Raw genomic sequence first — 20,627 nt, 5'->3', positions numbered from 1 at the left:
TCGTAATTAGAAGGTATTGTAAGTGAGTTTAAATAACCATGTTATCGTGACAAACGATGCATTACAATAAATTATATATTTCATTTAAATGGTTAAAACAATACAAATACATGTTTTACACAACACGTCTGCCCTTAAAGATTTTCATTAATCAGGCATCTGAACATTATATGTTTTGACAAAATGAGACATATTTGATCTTATTTTAATAAAATTTAGAATTAAAATGGGGAATGTGTCAAAGCCGGGGACAACAACTTGACATAAAACATATATACAGCATATATATAAAGCAAGTGCCCGTTATTTCTAAGAAGAAGTCTTATTCTTGGTACATTACGATTTTCTAGCATAGGAATTTGCGAATGAACAGATGAAATCATACTATATTGATTGATAAAACAAAAATGGAAACCTTTAATGTTAACATTTTCGTTTCAAACATGTGGAATAGCTAACAATAATCCGATAATAAACGACCACACTCGCTTTTATCAAACCAAATATCCAAAATAACTTAAAAAAACAAGAAACAAAACAGGAAAACTAGAGAATAGGGAAATCAACACAAAAAAAAATACCAGGATTCGAACATAAGCCGACAAGTTCTAACTCATCGAGCATATCCATGAAACCTCGCGGCTACCAACTCATACTATACGAATGCCTATTATTGTATACATAAAGATACAATCCATGTGTGTCCGTTGTACCGATGTATATCAAATATTCATTTATATATAAATCAAATATATTGTATTGTCAATTAAAGACGCCCATTACAGGCAGAATAATCACAAGTTAAATTTGGTACAATGATTACAAAATGATTACAATTATTTGAAGACAATTAAATTAATGATTACAACGAAAAGACAAGAAAGACACACTAATGTGTATATATATATTATATATGAATTAGACAAGTAAGTCGTAACCAATTGGTAGCCGAGAGGTTTCGTGGATATGTTGATGTTAGTTACACTTAAGAGAATTCATGGACGGGTTCGACGCCCAGTGCAGGCATATATAATTTACAAAAAATTAAAGGTAAGTTTTTAAATTAATTCCATTCCTGAACAGGAATCAGTAAATTGGCCAATTCCACCTTAATGTAATTTGGCACACAAAGGAAACAAAAGAATATAAAATGGTGAGTCCATTTCAGCGACGAATTAAGGAAGCGTTGATTCTAGAAAAAGGATCCACGGTAAATGAATAGAGTGACGTCACCACAATGGTTTAATTATAGAGAATTATGTTAATAATGTTATATCTAGATTAAATTGGAAATATCTACCACAGAAGAAACTAAAGAAAACAACAGTGCTACTCATTACAGTACCAGGTCAAAGAGAGGAAAGTGGTGAAAACCTGTCTTAACACTTGAATAACAGGTTCTAGAGGGAGAATTTGTGGAAATTAGTCTGTACACTAAACTAATAGGCCATAGAGAGGGCATTGGTGAAAACCTGTCTTAAAACTTGGATTATAAGTCCTATGTTAACAGAGATTTTTTTTTTATGAAAACCCGTTTGCACACTAAACTTACTTTCTGTATGATAAAATGACTTGATCTAGAGAATTTATGAAAAACTGTATGAACACTGATATGACAGGTCTTAGAGGTAATTTATAAAACCTGTATGCACACTTGATTGACATGTTCAAGAGAGGAAATGGGTAAAAACCAGTATGCGCACAAAATGTATTGGTCTAGAAAGAGAATTGGAAAAAAAACTTGCTGCACATTAAATAACAGATCCTAAAGAGGAAAAAGATAAAAAAAAAAAAAACTAGTCTGCACATTGAAATGACAGGTCCTAGAGAGGGAAAACAAATCGTTGGGAAGTAAAGCAATTTTCGTCTTAAAGGTTTTTTATATTGCTTTCTCAGTAGCTGAGGTATGCCTTTTGAAGAACAACGTCATGGCATGACACAACCATGATTGTTTTCAAAATCGTTAGAATGGTTGGTTCTAAAATAAAAATGTTATCATATGTTTTCATGTTTATAATTTATTTAATTGGAATTACAATATCGAATAAAAATAAGCATGATATCCGTGTCTTCCGTTACCATATATGCAGACTTGTTTGCAACTGAAAGTCCTGAAAATATCTACAACCAGAACGGTAATTATAGATTATCGTTGATCATCTCAACGAGATTGATTTTCTCGCTTGAGCTGGTACAGCGAAAGTGAGAAAAGCAATCGAGTTGAGATGACCAAGGATAATCTGTTTTTCGCTATTTGACCTATGACGACGTTGTCAATTTCATGTCAATTTCGTTAGCAACGCCACGTGGCCTCCTTAGTTTCTAGCGATAATTTTTCCTTCTCAAGCGAGAATCATGATATGAAAATTATCACAAAAAAACATCAAAGAAAAAATGCACAAAATTTATATTATACCTTACATGGATCTTTGATATAAATGTATTCTCCAATCTCAATCAGTCTATACACATTAAGAGTATCATTTTTTTCTTATATCTAATAAACACATGTGGGCTGTTCTGATTAACGGAAATGTAAACAGGGTCGTTGCCCATACTGCCATCGGTGCAATAGACAGACATGTAAAAACCAGTTTTATTTCAAAAGTGAGCATTTTCTATAAATTGTTGAATATGCCACTGTTGTATCTTTCATATTTAAACTTGGTAATTTACTTTTGATCTTAAATATCTATCCCTAATAACTTTAGTAACTATGTATATGCATTCAGGTATCGCAGATCACATTTTTTCGTTCAAAGTGTGGTAATTTTTGTTTTTTATTGAGTTAAAGCTTCCAATTGATATTTTATCGTGTGTTTTTCTATGTTGTGATGTTATAAAAAAGTAAAATCACAACAATACTGAACTTAGAGGAAAATCAATTCGAAAAGTCCATAATCACATGGCAAAATCAAATAACAAAACGCATCAAAAACGAATGAACAAGAACTGTCATTATCCTGACTTGGTACAGGCATTTTTAAATGTAGAAAATACTGGATTGAACCTGGTTCTATAGCGCTAACCCTCTAACTTTAATGACAGTCTCATCAAATTCCGTTATATTTACATTGATGCGTTAAATAAACAGACACACTAAATAAAACAGTCAAAATTAGGGTACATCAGTCATCATCGTATAACAATTTAAAAAAATTTACAAAGGCAATGTCAGCATACAGGGTTGAAAAATATCAAAAGTATGTAAGAATATATTCCAGAAATAGACCGAGATTTAAACTAGTCCAAAAGTTATATATAGAATTTATAAGAATCCAAAATAGTTAATTCCGCTACGCGATTGAATGATTTTGACGTTTTTGGTTCAACGTATATAATATTGTCCCAGGAAAAGGTAAAAGGTTTGGTACAATTAAAATGTTTAATCCCGCTGCAAATGTTTGCAATGTGTCTAAAGTCAGGAATCTAATGTACAGTAGTTGTCGTTTGTTTATGTAATTTATACGTGTTTCTCGTTTTTTTTTATACATATTATTTTTATTGTTTTTCCATCAAATTTTAAGTATATTTTAGATCGAAAAAGTATGTGCGCACCCAAGAAACAACTTTATATTTGGTGAGATTATGCCAATAGTTTAAATAAAGCTTCTGTTAAATTATTTTGTTGTTTCTTTGATGCGCAGGATGTTTCCACAACGGAAATATAGATAGAAAACTGCATAAGTTCTGTATTTTTTCATTGTTTTTGTGAAAACAGTACATATTATGACGTAACTGCGACGTCATCAGATAAAAATCTTTATGTTTTTTCATTTATGTTTCTTGAACCTATGCATTTCTAAACATTATGTGCCAATTTGAATTGGTTATCAAACATTTCATTTTCTTGGGCCAAAACTAGGCCTTAATAACCCGCCCCTACTCCTTTCTCTTTATCATCAACCACACAATGACTTGATATATCTTTATACAAAGCATCGAACATAAGTAATCATTTTCGAGCCTGATAAGTGAGGGTAACTTGTGAATTTTGAAGAATTTTATTTTCAGTATGTACCATTAAATCAGATACAGATCTAAAGCGCGGTAACTCTGACTATTTAAAGGGAATTGTCAAGCAGCTTCGCCATTAAATCTACTTAGTAATCCTGTAATACTCAAAGGATGTTTTATTTCCATTTAAAGTTGTTCATTCAAGTGTTTTCAAGTGCATAGATGATTATAAATCCCAAAAATGTTTTCTAAATACAGACACAGTTATACCAATGTCAGTGTCAGTGTCTGGTAGTGAACATAATGATTATTATGTGTCTGGAGTGGCAGATTAAAATATTGTTTACCTGTACTAGGTGGATGTATATTATTGGTTAAAATAAAATTGACCCAAAGGGGAATTGAAATCCATTTAACCAGACCCATACCAGTGATACTGTCAGAAGAAGCTTCTATTACACAATCTAAGACTGTGCCGACAAGAGTAAAATATCAAAAATTCGAACTCCCAGTAACACTCGTAATGGACGGTCCATTATCCAATGGTAACAGCAATGGCTCTGTCTGTTAAGATCTTGCAGTCTTTAAAAACGGCGAAAGATAGGTTTTTGAATATCACAATATGTATTTCCGTCCTCCGTCAACAGCGTTTTTTCACTCTCAATGAAGCTTGTGAAATGTAGTATAATTTTCCAGTTCACTTCGGGTGGTCCACCTACAATTTAACAACTGACCGTGATTGAGTCATCTATATCAAGAAACACGATGCATCAACTTGATAAGTGCCATTTTGTTTTTTTTAACAATATAATAATTCTATATTTACAGAGCATAAGTCTTCAAAACGTCAAGAAAATACTGACGTGACAGATGTATTTCTGTCTTTATCGTAAGTTTTACAGATTGTGTACCTTTGTGTTGATTCAATGCTTAACACATATAAATTTAATAGAAATCCACTGCTATCCTATTGTAACATTGTAATATTGACAATTCGGTGCTTGATACATAGAGAGAGGATTTTCCATGTATTGCTAGCAATAATTTCCTTAAAACAAAGTTTATAAATTAAAATATTAGTTGAAACAAATATAAATATGAAACAAATCAGGTAAACCTTCTAGGGCGCGCTCGACCTTAATGATTCCTCATGAATTTTGGGGATTGTAAAAGCTATTAAGAAATTCTATAAAATGAATAACATAAACGCGAGCACATCATAGAAAAACAAGTTAGTAATCTATGTTTAACATTTTATACCGAAAACCTCTTTAATCAAGTGAGTGAATTTGCTATAAAAAATATCCCAATTTCTATTTTAAACATGTTTAATAAAACAATTAAAAATCATGCTTTCCTTTTTGTAATATGTGCAAAATGACCAGGCCCGTTTCTGTTATTCCTTTTTTTTGCTATTTTGAGACTATTGCAGCGTGAAAATGTCGTAATTCACATGTCATAAACCTTATTTGTTATATAAGTTTTATTTAATAAATTCACAATTCATTACACGGATGGTATATACTATCTATACTCATTGACATTAACTATATTATTGAAATCAATTCTAATATGGCGTTCTTCTTTAGCTTTGGTCACAAAGCCATGTTCTAATTCCAATAAAATATGGGCTGCACATCATTGACTGCACAAATAAAAAAAACATTTCTTAATTATTTTTTTGAAGAAGAAGATTATTTCCAGAAAAATAACATTACCAGTTGCAGACAATATTTATATCTATTTTGACATTATTATCTTCTTTGTAAAAGAAAACGAGGGTGTAAACAACTAGGTTTGTAAATATAGTCGTGTACAATTAATGTATGTTTGTCTTTGCATATAGAGATCTGTTGTTTACTTTCAAATATTTGTTTTTTTATAGATCTGATGGTAATCACAGTTATCAAGACCATGATTCATTTTTCATGATCCAGTCCAGTACCTGTCCATCATATGCAGTGTCTTTAATGAGTTGGACTACACTGATATGAAACAGAACCAAAGACCTGTGAATACAAACAATAGGAGGAATTTACCAGCCAGATGAATGGGAGGAATACAACTGAGAGTCTTCAAACACAAAAATGTAATACTCCTCTCTATTGACTTTTACCTCAACATCAACATCATTATCAAATATCATATTCCTGATAACGGAGGAGGAAGGGGAAGGATGGAGTCCACATGCTGTCACGGCAGCAAGAAAAACATTTTTTTGGAAGCAGTAACAAATAATTTGATAGAAAGAAGAGACAAAATTAAATGAATTGGCTACATTTTATGCGAAAAGCAGGTTAAAAACAAATTCCATTATCATGATTATCTTATCTTTATCTGACCTATTGATCTCTCTTCTACCATTTGGGGTAGAACTTAAAACAAAATTGCATCGCGTCTGTTCCCTGTTTAAGGCACATAGTCTATAAATGGTAAAAGGCAAAAATAACGTAATCCGTGAAATTTGCTATCTTATATAAAATAAACTTCATAAATAATTTATTATCACTCAACAGAGTTTTTGTGTTTATCTTTTAATTTAACGATGAACGCGAAGTGAAAATCAATATTTTCAACGTCGAATGTGTAATTATCCCAACATCTTGTTAACATTGATTTCAAAAAGTATTTCGGTCAACGTTGTTTATGGCAAAAAAAAAAAACGTCAATATTAACAACCAGAAACCCACTCAAACAATCATATTGACGTATTCCCTAATATGCAAATAATATAAGAATTATAATTTTTCAACACTAAATTCGAATACAAAGTTGAATGATCTTCATAAATAATTGTTCCTTTTGGGAAAATTAAAATTGTCTGTTCTGGAGCCTCTCAGATCACCCCCATTTTGTTTTTTGGGGTTCTTGTTTTCATGTATGTTAAAAAGGTCATTTGATATGTTTGATATCAGATTTTGTGGCGCCTCAAATTATCAACCTCGTCCCTTACTTCGTTTTTGATTCAATAGTTGTCAAAAGTACCAGGATTATAATTTAGTACGCCAGACGCGCGTTTCGTCTTCATAAGACTCACCAGTGACGCTCATATCAAAATATTTATAAAGCCAAACCAGTACGAGGTTGAAGAGCATTGAGGATCCAAAATTCCAAAAAAAATGTGAGAAATACGGCTAAGGTAATCTTCTTATCTTCCTAAAATTATGCAGAATGTAAAAATGTGTTATTCTACTGTTTTATACAATTGAACGGCGACTAAATGTTGTTCTCTAGATAAATGAGTAAATTGTATGATAGAAGGACCGGGTCAATGAGCAGTTTGTATTACTTCTTATTTGCTTTTATATTTTCACTTTCTACAATTTGTATTTGTTATTAGTTTATACATTTTTTATTTATATTTTTTATTTCTATTTTTTCATTTTCTATTTATTTTGGTTCAAGATATAAACAAAATTATTTATTTCAGATGTAGGTAAGTATCAGTGAACACATCGTGGGTGAGTGCACCCTTGAAGGTTTCTGTAGTTGAGTTATATCAGATGATAATTTGTTATAATATTCAATGGTTTAACAGAAGAAAGAACATTAATAGCTGTCTGTATTACGTCGAATTTGTCTGTAGGTTTCTGGTAGTTTACTGAATCTCTTATAATTAATAATGCAATGAAATTGCTATATTTTCATTTACAATTTTGTGAAACTTAACAAGCCTTGTTCGTAGTCGGCGTTATTGTAGTGTTTACCATTTCACGGTGTCTACCTTCTCGGACAAACTTTGGTCTTATAAGTGTTTAGAATGCTCTTTCTTAAATTGTTTGTGATTTTGTCTGATGAAGCATACGGATTGTTTGCTGTATTCTAAAAATTGTCCATGTTGTTATAATGGTAGTTGGGTTTTCTCTTTGTTGTTTTGTTCATCATGTTACACTTGTCTGGATTGAAAAACATAAGCTATTCTTGTTCCCATTGTATGACAGCTTCTATGTCTTCCTGAAGTTCGAGACATTCGTTTTTATACTTTATTTGTCGGTAGATTATACTGTCATCTGCGAAGAGTCTGATTTTGCTATGTTGGATGTATTCTGGAGGGTCAATTATGTAAATAAGAAATGGTATCGGTCCCAGCACTGTACCATGATAAATACGTGGCGTGACTGGTATTATTTGAGATTTTTCTCATATATTTTATGATGGTGTGATACTAAACCCCTAACGAGAGGGATTGTGAATGATTTTGATATGATGTAGAAATAATCTTTAAATAATTTTCATTGAGGTCTAGGGCTGGCATGTCAGTAACTGCTAGTAGTTATTTGTCAATTGATGTATCATTGTCATTTTGATTAGTTTCTTTTATTCTGACATCGGACTCGGACCTCTTTTAACTAAGGTTTACTGTGCATATGTCATGTGTTTCCTATTCTATGTTTGCCAGAGGTATATGGGGTGGGTTGATATCACAAAACATGTTTAACCCCAACGCATTTACGCATCTGACCAGCTGACCTTAATTACGTTTGTTTGTTTTTTTAAAAGAGGATCATTGACATTATTTGGAGTTTAGTATGCCGTCCCCCCCCCTGAACTAACATACTTTTCTATTTAGAAGCCAGCTAAGGCTAAGTTGGTTTCTTTGTGTGGTACCTTGGTAAAAGGTTTAGCAAAGTCGATGATTATTATATATGTTTGTATGTTTTTGTCATTGTATTGTGACACTTCATGTATCAGTGAGATATTTTGGGACTCACGTGATCGTTTTGCCCTAAATCGACATTGTAATACATTTAGGGAGTTTTTCGAATTCTAAGTACAGCGACCTTTGTATCAGAAAGACTTGTTTTTTTGCCTTGGTTTTGATAATTTTCTTCGAATTACTAATTATTGGAAAATACGCGACCCATATATATATATAGCTTTCCTAGGATTTATGTTTAACAAACACACTAGAAAAAGTGAACTATCAAAATATGAACCATTTAACCCTGGAAAAAATAATGAAAATGTCTTGCTTTGAGTAGATGAGTCGGGCGAACAAAAATTGTTTAATGATGTTCTGCTTCAACTTCGTAGTTTATTTGGCCTTTTTCACTTTATGGATTTGAGCGTCACTGATGAGTCTTTTGTAGACGAAACGCGCGTCTGGAGTATATACTTAATTTAATCCTGGTATCTATGATGAGTTTATTTACAACCACTGGGTCGATGCCACTGCTGGTGGAGATTTATTTCCTCGAGGGTATCACAAGCCCAGTAGTCAGCACTTTTTGTGCTGACATGAACTGTCACTGATATGGTTATATTTATAAATTAACTGTTTACAAATTTTTGAATTTTTTGAAATACTAAGGCTTTTCTACCTCAGGCATAGATTACCTTACCTGTATTTGGCAAACCTTTTAGGAATTTTGGTTCTCAATGCTCTTCAACTTCGTACTTTATTTGGCCTTTTTTATATAACTTTTTTTATAACTGTTTTGGATTCGAGCGTCACTGATGAGTCTTTTGTAGACGAAACGTGCGTCTGGCGTATATACTAAATTTAGTCCTGGTATCTATAATGAGTTTTTTTTAGTGCTTTAGCATGTTTAGGTTTAAAGAATGTCACAATATATTGAAGATGTATCTTATATCTGTACTAATTATTTACCCAGCTTATATTTTGATTCAGGGCGAATTGTTACATTTTTGGGCGCTATTTAAAGTTAAAATGATTAGTTATTAGAAGATAATATATACCGGCGAAGGAGCTTTGGGTCACTTTTGCTAGACAATAATGAGTATTTGAAATTGATGTATATGGGAAGTCAAGAAAATGAATGATTACCAATGATACAATTATTTAACAAAGCCAAGTTACGTTGTTTCAATAAACCCTCTGGTCTTGATATTGAGCAATACATAGAGGATAATACATGACAAAATCCATATCACAGGCCGTACTATTCTGTGGTTAACATGTCGAAATGTACTATCATATTTTTTATTTTGTGTATTTTTTCTGTCTGTAGTGTTTTTTGTCGAGCCTTCGACTTTAGTCGAAAAAGCGAGACATAGCGATCCTACATTCCGTCGGCGTCGGCGTCGTCGGCGGCGTCAACAAATATTCACTCTGTGGTTAAAGTTTTTGAAATTTTAATAACTTTCTTGATATATCCTGGATTTCTACCAAACTTGGCCAGAAGCTTGTTTATGATCAGAAGATAGTATCCAGAAGTAAATTTTGTAAAAATAAAATTCAATTTTTCCTGTATCTTCTTATAAATGGACTTAATTTTTCTTCCAGTTTACATTACATACAGTCTGCAGTTAAAGTTTTTAAAACCTTTTTAAGATTCTTAAACTAGCCTGGATTTTCACCAAACTTGGACAGAAGCTTTTGACAATCAAAAGATAGTATCAAGAGGAATAATTTTATTGATTTTTTTCATCATTTTTGTTGAGTGTGTGATTAACAGCAAAAGTAGGCGAGACACTGGGTTCCGTGGAACCCTTACAAATTTTTTTTTACATGTACTGTATTCCTGTTATGTTCTGTTGTCATTTTAGCGATATATTTAACATTGCTATAAAACGGCTGTCTGTTGAGCCAGAATTCCAGGTTCAACTCACATTTTTTTCTGAAAATGTCCTGTACCAAGTTAGGAATATGACAGTTGTTTATAGTTATCATTTTCATATAATTTGCATTGTGTTTGGTTGTTTTTGTTGCACTTCTTTGTCTTCCTTGCATAGTTGATTTGTTTCCCTCGGTCTTAGTTTGTACTCTGGATTTGTTTTCTCTCAATCGATATATGACTTTTGAGCAGCGGTATTCTACTGCTGCCTTTATTCAACAAGACTGACTTATACACTTAAATGTTTAACTTAATAAGACAAGTTATTATAAACGAAATGGGAATATAACAAATTTATTTTAGTATAAATTGTTGAAGTGAACAACAATATAAAACAAATAAAATTGTATGGGGAGAATAAACATGTTTAGTGCAAGTAATATGTAATACATTATGGTGAATGAGTTTGCGGGAATTTATTTTTTGGTAGAATTGAAAACTGTAGTGTAAAAGTTCTTATTCCATGCAAGCTTTTCCTCAAACAAGTTTGAGGAATGACGTCTATACAATAATGGATTATACAATTGGCATTAATTTGTTTTATTTGGAACATACTACACATGTCATTTCCCTGCCTTCAACATATGGCGGACAAGGGGTAGCTCCGTTACATTTGGAATATACAGATAACAACAGAGATTTGTTTGACCAGCTAGGAATCTTCTTGATATGGTCAGGGTTTCCATCAACACAGATATATTCCAAATCAGTATGAGAAGGATGACTAGCCATTAAATATCCTGTGTATTCCATTCTCCAATTATCATAGCATGTTTTACGTCCAGGTATCATCACTGTTGACGATGCCTGTGTCAAATCACAAACTGCACATTGGATGGCATAATAACTGTATTTCTTATCAAACAAAGTATTCTTAATATCAATGTCCCAGTGATCGAACAAAGCAGCACCGATAAAGGGACTGTCATTCACTTTGTTATCATAAATACCCCACTGCGGTTCATTTGGAACACATAGATTATTAGTAGGACCACTACCTGAGTATGACGACCCGCCAACAAAACCTTCAATAAATGAAGAAAAAATAAGATTATATAAATCATTCACTGCTGTAGAAGATATTCTATAAGATTATTTACACTACACTGATATAAAAAAACCGTTCATTTATATTTATCTTAATATACTGATGTTTACGTTTTTTCCGGTCTTACCAGTTCGATGTAATCAATTGAATAAAAGCTTGAAGCGACAAATTTAGTTATTCAATAAAAAATATTTTTCAGTGTCTTTAACTTTGCAAACATATTTATATTCAGAAAAAAACGTTGATACTGTTTAAACTTTTTATTTCTCATATATATTTCAGTTCAACCTTACCACTATACATTACTTTTGCTTTCGAACTGGTGCAGTTCATCCTACCCCATTGGATGTAATTGGTTCCGTCTAAAATAAATACTCATTATGTCAGAACATTGTATTTGACCTTAGACAACACCGCTATTTTTAAACAAACAGGATATTGTTAATTTATATCAATATGACATCCTAGATCAGTGGTGCAATTGTTCCGTCGTTAATATAGAAATAAATAGATTCGGTATGGTTGAAAATGACACCATCTCCACAAGAGACCAAATGACACATGTACCATTCGGCCTTCAATATTGTGTAAACCCATTAATTATAGTCCTCGAAATGACAAAAATAAAACAATTCAATCGAAAAAGCTAAAGGCCTGATTTAATAATAAACGAAAAACAAATATGATATACACCAACACACGGCAGTGCATAGTTTGATTCTTTGTCCAAGTATCATATAACTTTTAGTCTCGATAAAAAATAAAATGCCGTGTTTCAGCTCATTTGATTCTAGTAAGTTAAAATGTATTGCATTTCAATTCAATTGTTTTTAGTATGTCGTTATTTTTCAAAGTATCGTAGCATAAATATGTTTTTTTTGTGAGAGAATGTTGGGCTACATGTTAACTGGAAAGAGTAGTAGTTGAATGTACAAAAACACCATTCTACGTACCGTTCGTTTCTGTTATTTTTGTAACTCACCCGTTTGTTGTTTTAGGCTGTTACAGTTCTTATTCACTTTTAATTTCATTTTTGCGCTCTCCCCTTTCTGTTGCTGTAGTTGTTTTGCATTCTTCTTTAAAGACAATTTCAGGGAAGATATTTCTGCTATTTAAAACAAACCGTTAAAAATTAATCATGTTTGTTTGGTAGTTTTGATTTTGTTATGTGTTCGATTTGCTATTTCGGCGGATTTATGATAATTGCTATTTACACACCAGTCTAATAATTGTGAAGGTAAGACGCGCGTTTCGTACTCATACATGTTAACGAATAATCAGTGGTGCTTGAATAAAGGCATTCGGAATGTCTAATACAGAACCTTTATAATTGAAAACTGGAGCAGTATTTGTTTGAACGCGTTGTTTGTTGAGAGATGGACAAATTTTTGAATTCATGAGATTTGAAGATTTTAAAATACAACAACAAGGAGGCAAGATAACACAAACGTAAACCACAGAGAAATACATGTAGTATTCCTTCACGAAATTTAATGATCATCATTCGTCCTACACTTAGTGGCAAATTAACAATATTGACGCGAATGCTCTATCACTAGTTTATAGTGAACATGCGCGAAATAGAAAACATGCTCAAATAGTAGTGAATAGTACACAATAATAGAAAATGACTTAACTGTTAACTGAAAGGACGTTTTTAAACATAATTCATAACTTAGTTGGAGGTGTAACTAAGACATATTACCTATCACAGATGATCATTCCCAAATGTATCCTCGGATAGAATTTTCTAAACCTTTGCAGTATTGACGATTAAAGGAAATACTTGAGATGTACAAAAAAAATCAAATACAATTTTGCATGACAAAATTGAAGAAATGGTGATAGACACAGAAGAGAGTACTGTATAACAAGGAAAGACGGCACATGCTGAACAAGTACACATTGAAATTGACCTTCTATCAAAATTTCAAGAAAAAATCAACGAGGGATCTCTACTGTATCGTATGCCCTTAAAAAATATGCATTAATCGTCGTGCTATTTAAGCTACTAGATGTGCCAATTGTTTAATATTATATAGATATTTCATAAAATAAACACAATATTTTCCTTTCTGCCTTAAAATTTTGAAGATTCAATCGTGTACAATTTTACAATGTGTACAGGAAATTAATCATAGATAAACCAAACATATTACCTTTGTCTTTTACACTCTGTTTTATTAACTTCTGCAAATCTGACTCTATTCTGGCAAGAACAACACGATATTCCTGATTGCTTCTATCTTCAATTTTCGTCTTGAGGTTTGATACATATTCCTCCACTTTGCTAAGCCTGCCTTGTTTATCATGCTGCATTGTCTGAATTTGACTCAGTTGTGTCCCAATCTGAGTCAACCGTTGTAATATGAACCACGTAAATGGAGAAGTCGATCCTTTATTTGACAAATCGCTGGACCCTTGAGATTCCTTTGATTTTTCAAAGTAAACAAGACAACCAATTAGGAAAAAATTACCTCGCATTCTTGCAAGTGGTAATAGATTATCGTTCTTGTTATTCCACGTCGACTGTCATATGAGCCCAGCTTTATTGCGTGACATTTGATGTCAATACTTGTATGTAGATAGTATTCGATCGGTCTTAGTGCGTATATTGTTTTGATGTTTAATGTAATACTGATTTACAATTCAAATGCGTGCTTAACATATACGTTGCCATAGAATCCGAACCAAATAAAATACAAAAGTGGACGTTTCTGTGAAAGACTATGTCATTGATATACATTTTTTGTACATGTACATGTAGAATTTTATAGAGCACGATTGTAGAAAAAAATGGTATCGAACATTAGTCCTAACTTATCCATCAAACTTTGTAAGAACTAAAAGAAATTTAATGAACAAAGCTAAATCTATAGGAGTAATACCACCAAATCATGGTACGTCACATCCGGTTGTATACGAAAAAAGGTCCAAAAAATAATCCCATGAATTTGACAGTTGTAGGTAATTAATTCTATATTTTATTGTAGTAAATCATTTTATGTGTCATAAACATATGTCTAGGGTATTTCATAGCACCATTTTTTTTTATCTGAGATTCTTTATAATATTTTGGAAACTTGAGCTTACATGGTTACTAAATTTTGTACACTGGTTAAATAAGGAGGGAAATTTCCAGTGATGGTTATTTTCTTATATGCAATGAAATGTTATGTGATATTTTTTCTATAGTACTGGACAGTATAAAACTTTACTCATTTCAAGTATTTCTATATTAATTTTGAAATACCGATAAATTCTGCACAAATTTTTGAGTGCAAATTTAGCAAAGACTAATAAGGGAAAGTCATTGGTGGTATTACACCAATATGCATATTTTTGTGTTAATTTCTAGGGTTTATTAGATTATCTCAGAAATGGACTGTAAAGACACACGTTTATATAGCATGCTTGTAGAAATAATACAATCTGAATCAGAATTGTTTTCCGTGTCAGAAGATTCATTTCTGCAACATGATTAAAAAAGGAGGATACGAAAATGCAAACAGGGACTTATATGTGTAACAAATCAAACAGGGACTTATATGTGTAATAAATCAAAACAATAAAGTTGCTTAGTCTTTAGTTTTCTATGTTGTGTCTTGTGTACTATTATTTGTCAATTGTCTTTTTCTTTTTTTCCCATGGCGTTGTCAGTTTATTTTCGATCTATGATTTTTAATGACCCACTGGTTGCGTTCGCTCTTCTTTCGGATAGTTCTATTATAGACAATTCTCCCTTAAATAAGACTCTGACAGTTCTATGACAGATTGTTTTGACAATTCTGAAAAGAGACTAGATTGTACATGAATCGATAACATATAAATATTTTTTAAATGATTTTTTTTCTAAACTGAGGAAACCATGGAAATGAATAAAATAAAGCAACAAAGTTTACAGAATATAATTCATTGTATTTATGTATACTTATAAATATTAGAGGTTGTACCATTATTTCATAAAACAATTGGTTTTCATTTCTTAAATGTGCGTACTGATATTTTCATGACGATCCACCAACAAAACCTTTAACATATGAAGAAATAGATAAGAAAACGATGATTTCTCACTACTTTGTCAGATGATTCACTACATTTGAAAAAAAGCGATCAATTGTTATATAAGCGCCGGTTTGAATTCATATTTATCTTAACCTAATTGTGATTAGATAAAATATATATCTATTTTTAGAGAAATTTAGGAACATATCTTTTTAATCAAGATTTTGATGCAAATAGAAAACAAATACCAAATAAAAAAAATAAAATATTTATTGAATGTATATAATAAAATGCTATTTACAAACATGTAGAAAAAAGTACTAGATATTGTTATTTTTCAACCATTTTATTGCATTTAAAAAAAAAATTACCACTATATACTAGTTTTGCATTTGAACTGGTGCAGGTTGATCTACCCCATTGGATGTAATTGGTTCCGTGTAAAACAAATAGTATTCACTATGTTAAAGTATATTATTTGACCTGGATCCTGATATTGTAAATCTGATATTTTGGTTTATATGGTGGTGCTCTTCTTTTTTGCAACAGACATTTAGAAGAATCTAAATGGGATGATTTACCCATTTTTATCAATTTTAACCTAGTATCATGGCAAACTTATATTTTTTAAATTTATGTTTTTTTATTCTTCCACTTCAGATTAAGTGGACCAATCTGAATAAATTTAAATAGGGTAGATGTTAATTTAAAGAGGTTTAATAAGTTGTGTTTTTTTTCGTGCCGTTCCAATGTTTTGAACAAAAAGAAATTTTACAGAATTTTTTTTATATGAGATGTACATGTATCTAAAAATAATTATTTGACAGCCTTTTTTTACTTATGACTTTCGATCGTCCCTTTAAAATCTTCATCTTTTTATATGAACCAAGACTAATTTTGTATAACATATAGTTTTTGCTAACATCTCCGTTATTTAGATTGTGAAGGAGAGTTGGTTCATAAACAATTATACAATTTCTCAATTCATGAGAGTTTCAGTTTTCTTAGCCTCTATTTTATGGATTTGTCATGATGTAACAGCTTAAAGCGATACGAATTAAAAGCAAAGTTTCAGTTAACTAGATTCTGAGCTATAATGTATTGCATAAAACGTGATTTTTTGTCAATATGTCTTAATATAGACAAAGAACCATAATCCAATTAGTTTTTTTGCAAACGATCGTTGGGATAGATGTAAGAACAATAGTTGAACATACCTTAATAAAAAAAGTTTACATATACATGTACATATATGTTCTATGTTCTGTACGTTTCTGTTTTTTCGTAACTCACCCGTTCGTTGTTGTATGCTTTTAAAGTTTTTATTCGCTGTTATTCTCATTTTGGATATATCCTCTTCCTGTTGTTGTGACTTCGTTGTACATTGCTGTAGTTTGTTTGAATTCTTCTTTACAGATAGTTTCGGGTAGATATTTCGTCTAGGTAAAACAAATAGATATAAACTGATTATATATGATAAAGGTATCAATAATGTACAGATAGTTTTTAATAAACCCGTTGATAATATTTGCTTGTTTCTATTAGAAATAATTGGTTTGCGTTTTTACTTAATATGTTTGTGGCTCTGATCTGGCTATGGTTTAACATCTTAAAATTGAGATGAATATATTCATATTTATATATGATTTATATCCAAATATTGTGTCAATTATCAAAATCATTGCAATAAATTACTTTGCCTTTCGTAGGCCCTTTAATTGAAATAAAAATAGTTTATCTTATCTGTTTTTATGTTAGTTTTATTCTTGAAACGTGATTTTTTTGCAATTTTGAAGGAGTTGTGTCAAAAGCTTTTATAATATACGTTGTTTAAACACACGTCAAAGATAAAAGTCTAAAAGTTGGGTTCTTCAATTAAAGAGGGACGAAAGATACCAAATTTTTAGGGACAGTCAAACTCATAAATCTAAAATAAACTGACAACGCCATGGCTAAAAATGAAAAAAGACAAACAGACAAACAATACTTCACATGACACAACATAGATTCTAAAGAATAAACAACACGAACCCCACCAAAACCGAGGGGTGATTTAGGTGCTCCTGAAGGGTAGGCAGATCCTGCTTCACATGTGGCACCCGTCGTGTTGCTTATGTGATAACAAATCCGGTAAGTAGTCTAATTAACAATTATTTACTCGTTTCGTCTTCATACAAACAATAAGTGGTGCTCGAATAAAAGCAGTTTGAAAGTCTAATCAAATGCTGAACATAAATAATCGAAAAGTCGGAAAACTTGTGCTAGATATGGTTAAGTCAACCTTTTTCTGGTGGAATGAACCACAGTGTTTTAAATATTTTAAGTTCTTATAAATAGATAAAAAAAACCGAAAAGTATGATATTTCGTGTAAGCACGTGTGCGATACCTTCGAATTACTAAACCTCCAAAAGCAGTTGCGTTGACCAAGTGGTTTTAAAAGATCATAACATTTTTATTACATATATCGGTGATTTCAATTACATGCACTTATCCCAATTCTGCTAGTCACAATCCTGTTGATAAGCATCAAGTGTTTATGCATTCAAGAACTCCTAATTTTAGTTTTTTATGTTATGTTTTGTGTGCCATTGTTTGTCTGTTTTTATTTTTTATTTTTTAGCAATAGCATTCTCAGTAGTTTTTAGACTTATGAGTTAGAATATCCGTCTGATATCTTTCACCCCTTTTTTACAGTGTATGCCATTTACTATAAAATGTTATGTTTGACACGTTCCTATGAACAATACTCACATAAAGCGTCAAACGCGCTAGATTTATAAAAAAGGGAAATATACAAAAGTACCGAACGCTTCATAAATATTTTGATATGAGCGTCACTGATGAGTCTTATGTAGACGAAACGCGCGTCTGGCGTACTAAATTATAATCCTAATACCGTTGATAACTATTTACACCACTGGGTCGATGCCACTGCTGGTGGACGTTTCTTCCCCGAAGGTATCACCAGCCCAGTTGTCATCACTTCGGTGTTTACATAAATTTTCTGTTAACAAAACTTTGAATTTATCGAAGAACTATGGATTTTCTTATCCCATGCATATATTACCTTAACCATATTTGGCACAACGTTTTGGAATCTTAGATCCTCAGTGCTCCTCAACTTTGTACTTGGTTTTTTTTGCTTGATATGAGCGAATAACTGGACACTTCATTGTTAAGTTTATCCCGAAACACTTGTCTATATACGGACTAGTCTTAAATAAGTGAACTAGTTAAATCCCGCCCAGTCAAGTGAAATAAACCAAGTAATACTACTGTAACAGTTATTTGTTTGATACTATTACGGATATCATTGCTTTCACACTTGTTACTTTAACTGAATTTGGAAGCAATTGACAGATGAACTATGAATAGATAGCAGGCAATTATAACTTATCTGTACACTTAGGGTCACTGGTTTTCAATTAATTTACATTTACATGTCCCCCCCCCCCAAAAAAAAATAAAAAAATAAAAGAAATAAAATACCCTTGTCTTTTTCACTCCGTTTCTTTAACTTCTGTATATCTGATTGCATTCCAGAAAGAATTACACGGTTTGCCTGACTGATTCTATCTTCAATTTTCGTCTTGAGATTTGCTACATTTTCTTCTACTTTACCTAGCCTTACTTGTTCATCATTAGTCATTGTCTGAAGTTTATTCAGCTGTGTTCCAAGTTGAGTCAATCCTTGTGATATGAACCAAGTAAATGTAGTATTTACTCCTTTATCTTCTCCATCACTAAATCCTTGAATTTCCTTTGATTTGACAAGGAAAAGAAGAAAAGGAAAAACAAAAAAATGTGCTTTCATTGTCTCAGGCGGTTTTAGATTATCCTTCTTGGTGTTCCACGTCAACTGTAATATGAGCCCAGCTTTAATGCGTGACTTTTGATGTCAATACTTTTATGTAATAATACTTGATCGATCCTATTGTTTTAATGTTAAATGATATCAATATTACAATTCAAACATTTGCATACATTTTATAATTTCATGGAATCAGAACAAACAATAAACTGTAGACTTATTACTGGATAGGTACTACATCATTTCGTAAATATCTAGGGTATAGAAAACTGTAAAATTTCAAGAGCAAGTAAGGTGTCAGCAGATTCATTGATGCAGCAAAATTCGAGAAAAAAATCATCTAAAACTGGCAAACTGGAACTTACTAAAAAGCAAAATTTAAAGGGAGCAAAGGGTTTCGTTTGTACTGTTTAAACGATAGATATTCAAATTGATCTGTTTTTCATGTTTGTTTGTAAAGAACAGTTGTCTTGACTCTTTTTAAACAGTGTCTGACAGAAAAGATTTGGATACTTTCCTACCTGAAAGAAGATTGTGACAGTTCTGTTACAGACTATTGTGACAACATTTCCGAATTGACGAAAGAAGGTTATTCATTCAAAATTATAAAAAGCAAAACATGTTTCTACTACATATTCGGAGTTAATGAGAGCATGCTTTCTTCCTTGTAAGCAGATTTTTTTAACATTTCATGTGATATACTATCATGCTTTTCAAAAATTAATCATCAATAGATATAAAAAAAAACATGTGGTATATGTGCCAATGATAGAATTCTTCCTTCAAGTCAAAATTTGTAAAATGTAAACCATTATAAGCCGTAGTACGGTCTTTATTACGGAGCATTTGCTCACACCGAACACCAAACACATTACAACATATATTGTTTAAATGACAAAAATATAAAAAAGGAGACTTTTTTTCGTATAAAGTTTACTATGACAACACATAACGACTGCAGTCATTAAGCCATGGTGAATACTCAAATGGCTTATAGGGCGAGATTAGCAAAAAATTAACAATCAGACGACAATAGTGCTCTCCGCTTCGACCGGTGATTTTTTTTATTTGTCCTATTAGAATCGAAATAATTCATCCATGACATGCTCTATGCTCATTCTAAAATATCCAGACATGATATTTTGACAATATGTTACACCTCGCCCACTCTCAGTGTAAAATATCGACAAATATAGTGCTTATCCATGTTTAAATGAGCATGGATCA

The 20,627-nt window shown here is 31.7% G+C and overlaps 1 protein-coding gene across 1 annotated transcript; it reads right to left on the bottom strand.

Moving 5' to 3' along the window:
• Nucleotides 1-11,075: 11,075 nt before the first annotated feature.
• Nucleotides 11,076-19,403, bottom strand: LOC134726248 (uncharacterized). The gene is made up of 2 exons (XM_063590649.1): nucleotides 19,079-19,403; nucleotides 11,076-11,560 (listed from the first exon to the last, which is right to left on the bottom strand). The coding sequence occupies exons 1-2, from the start codon at nucleotides 19,401-19,403 to the stop codon at nucleotides 11,076-11,078; spliced, it is 810 nt and encodes a 269-aa protein (XP_063446719.1).
• Between the last annotated feature and the right edge of the window lie 1,224 nt (nucleotides 19,404-20,627).

The sequence above is a fragment of the Mytilus trossulus genome, chromosome 7, assembly GCF_036588685.1.
Source record: "Mytilus trossulus isolate FHL-02 chromosome 7, PNRI_Mtr1.1.1.hap1, whole genome shotgun sequence".
Classification (NCBI taxonomy): Eukaryota; Metazoa; Mollusca; class Bivalvia; order Mytilida; family Mytilidae; genus Mytilus; species Mytilus trossulus.
Note: the sequence above shows the minus strand (reverse complement) of the source record. Positions and strands in the feature narration are given on the sequence as shown.

What these genes read in the sequence shown, in the direction of transcription:
- LOC134726248 (XM_063590649.1), bottom strand. Translation starts at nt 19,403, where the DNA reads ATGAAAGCACATTTTTTTGTTTTTCCTTTTCTTCTTTTCCTTGTCAAA. An exon ending in ACGGAGTGAAAAAGACAAGG is followed by an intron (nt 11,561 to 19,078) that starts GTATTTTATTTC and finishes CATTTATTGAAG; the next exon opens with GTTTTGTTGGCGGGTCGTCA.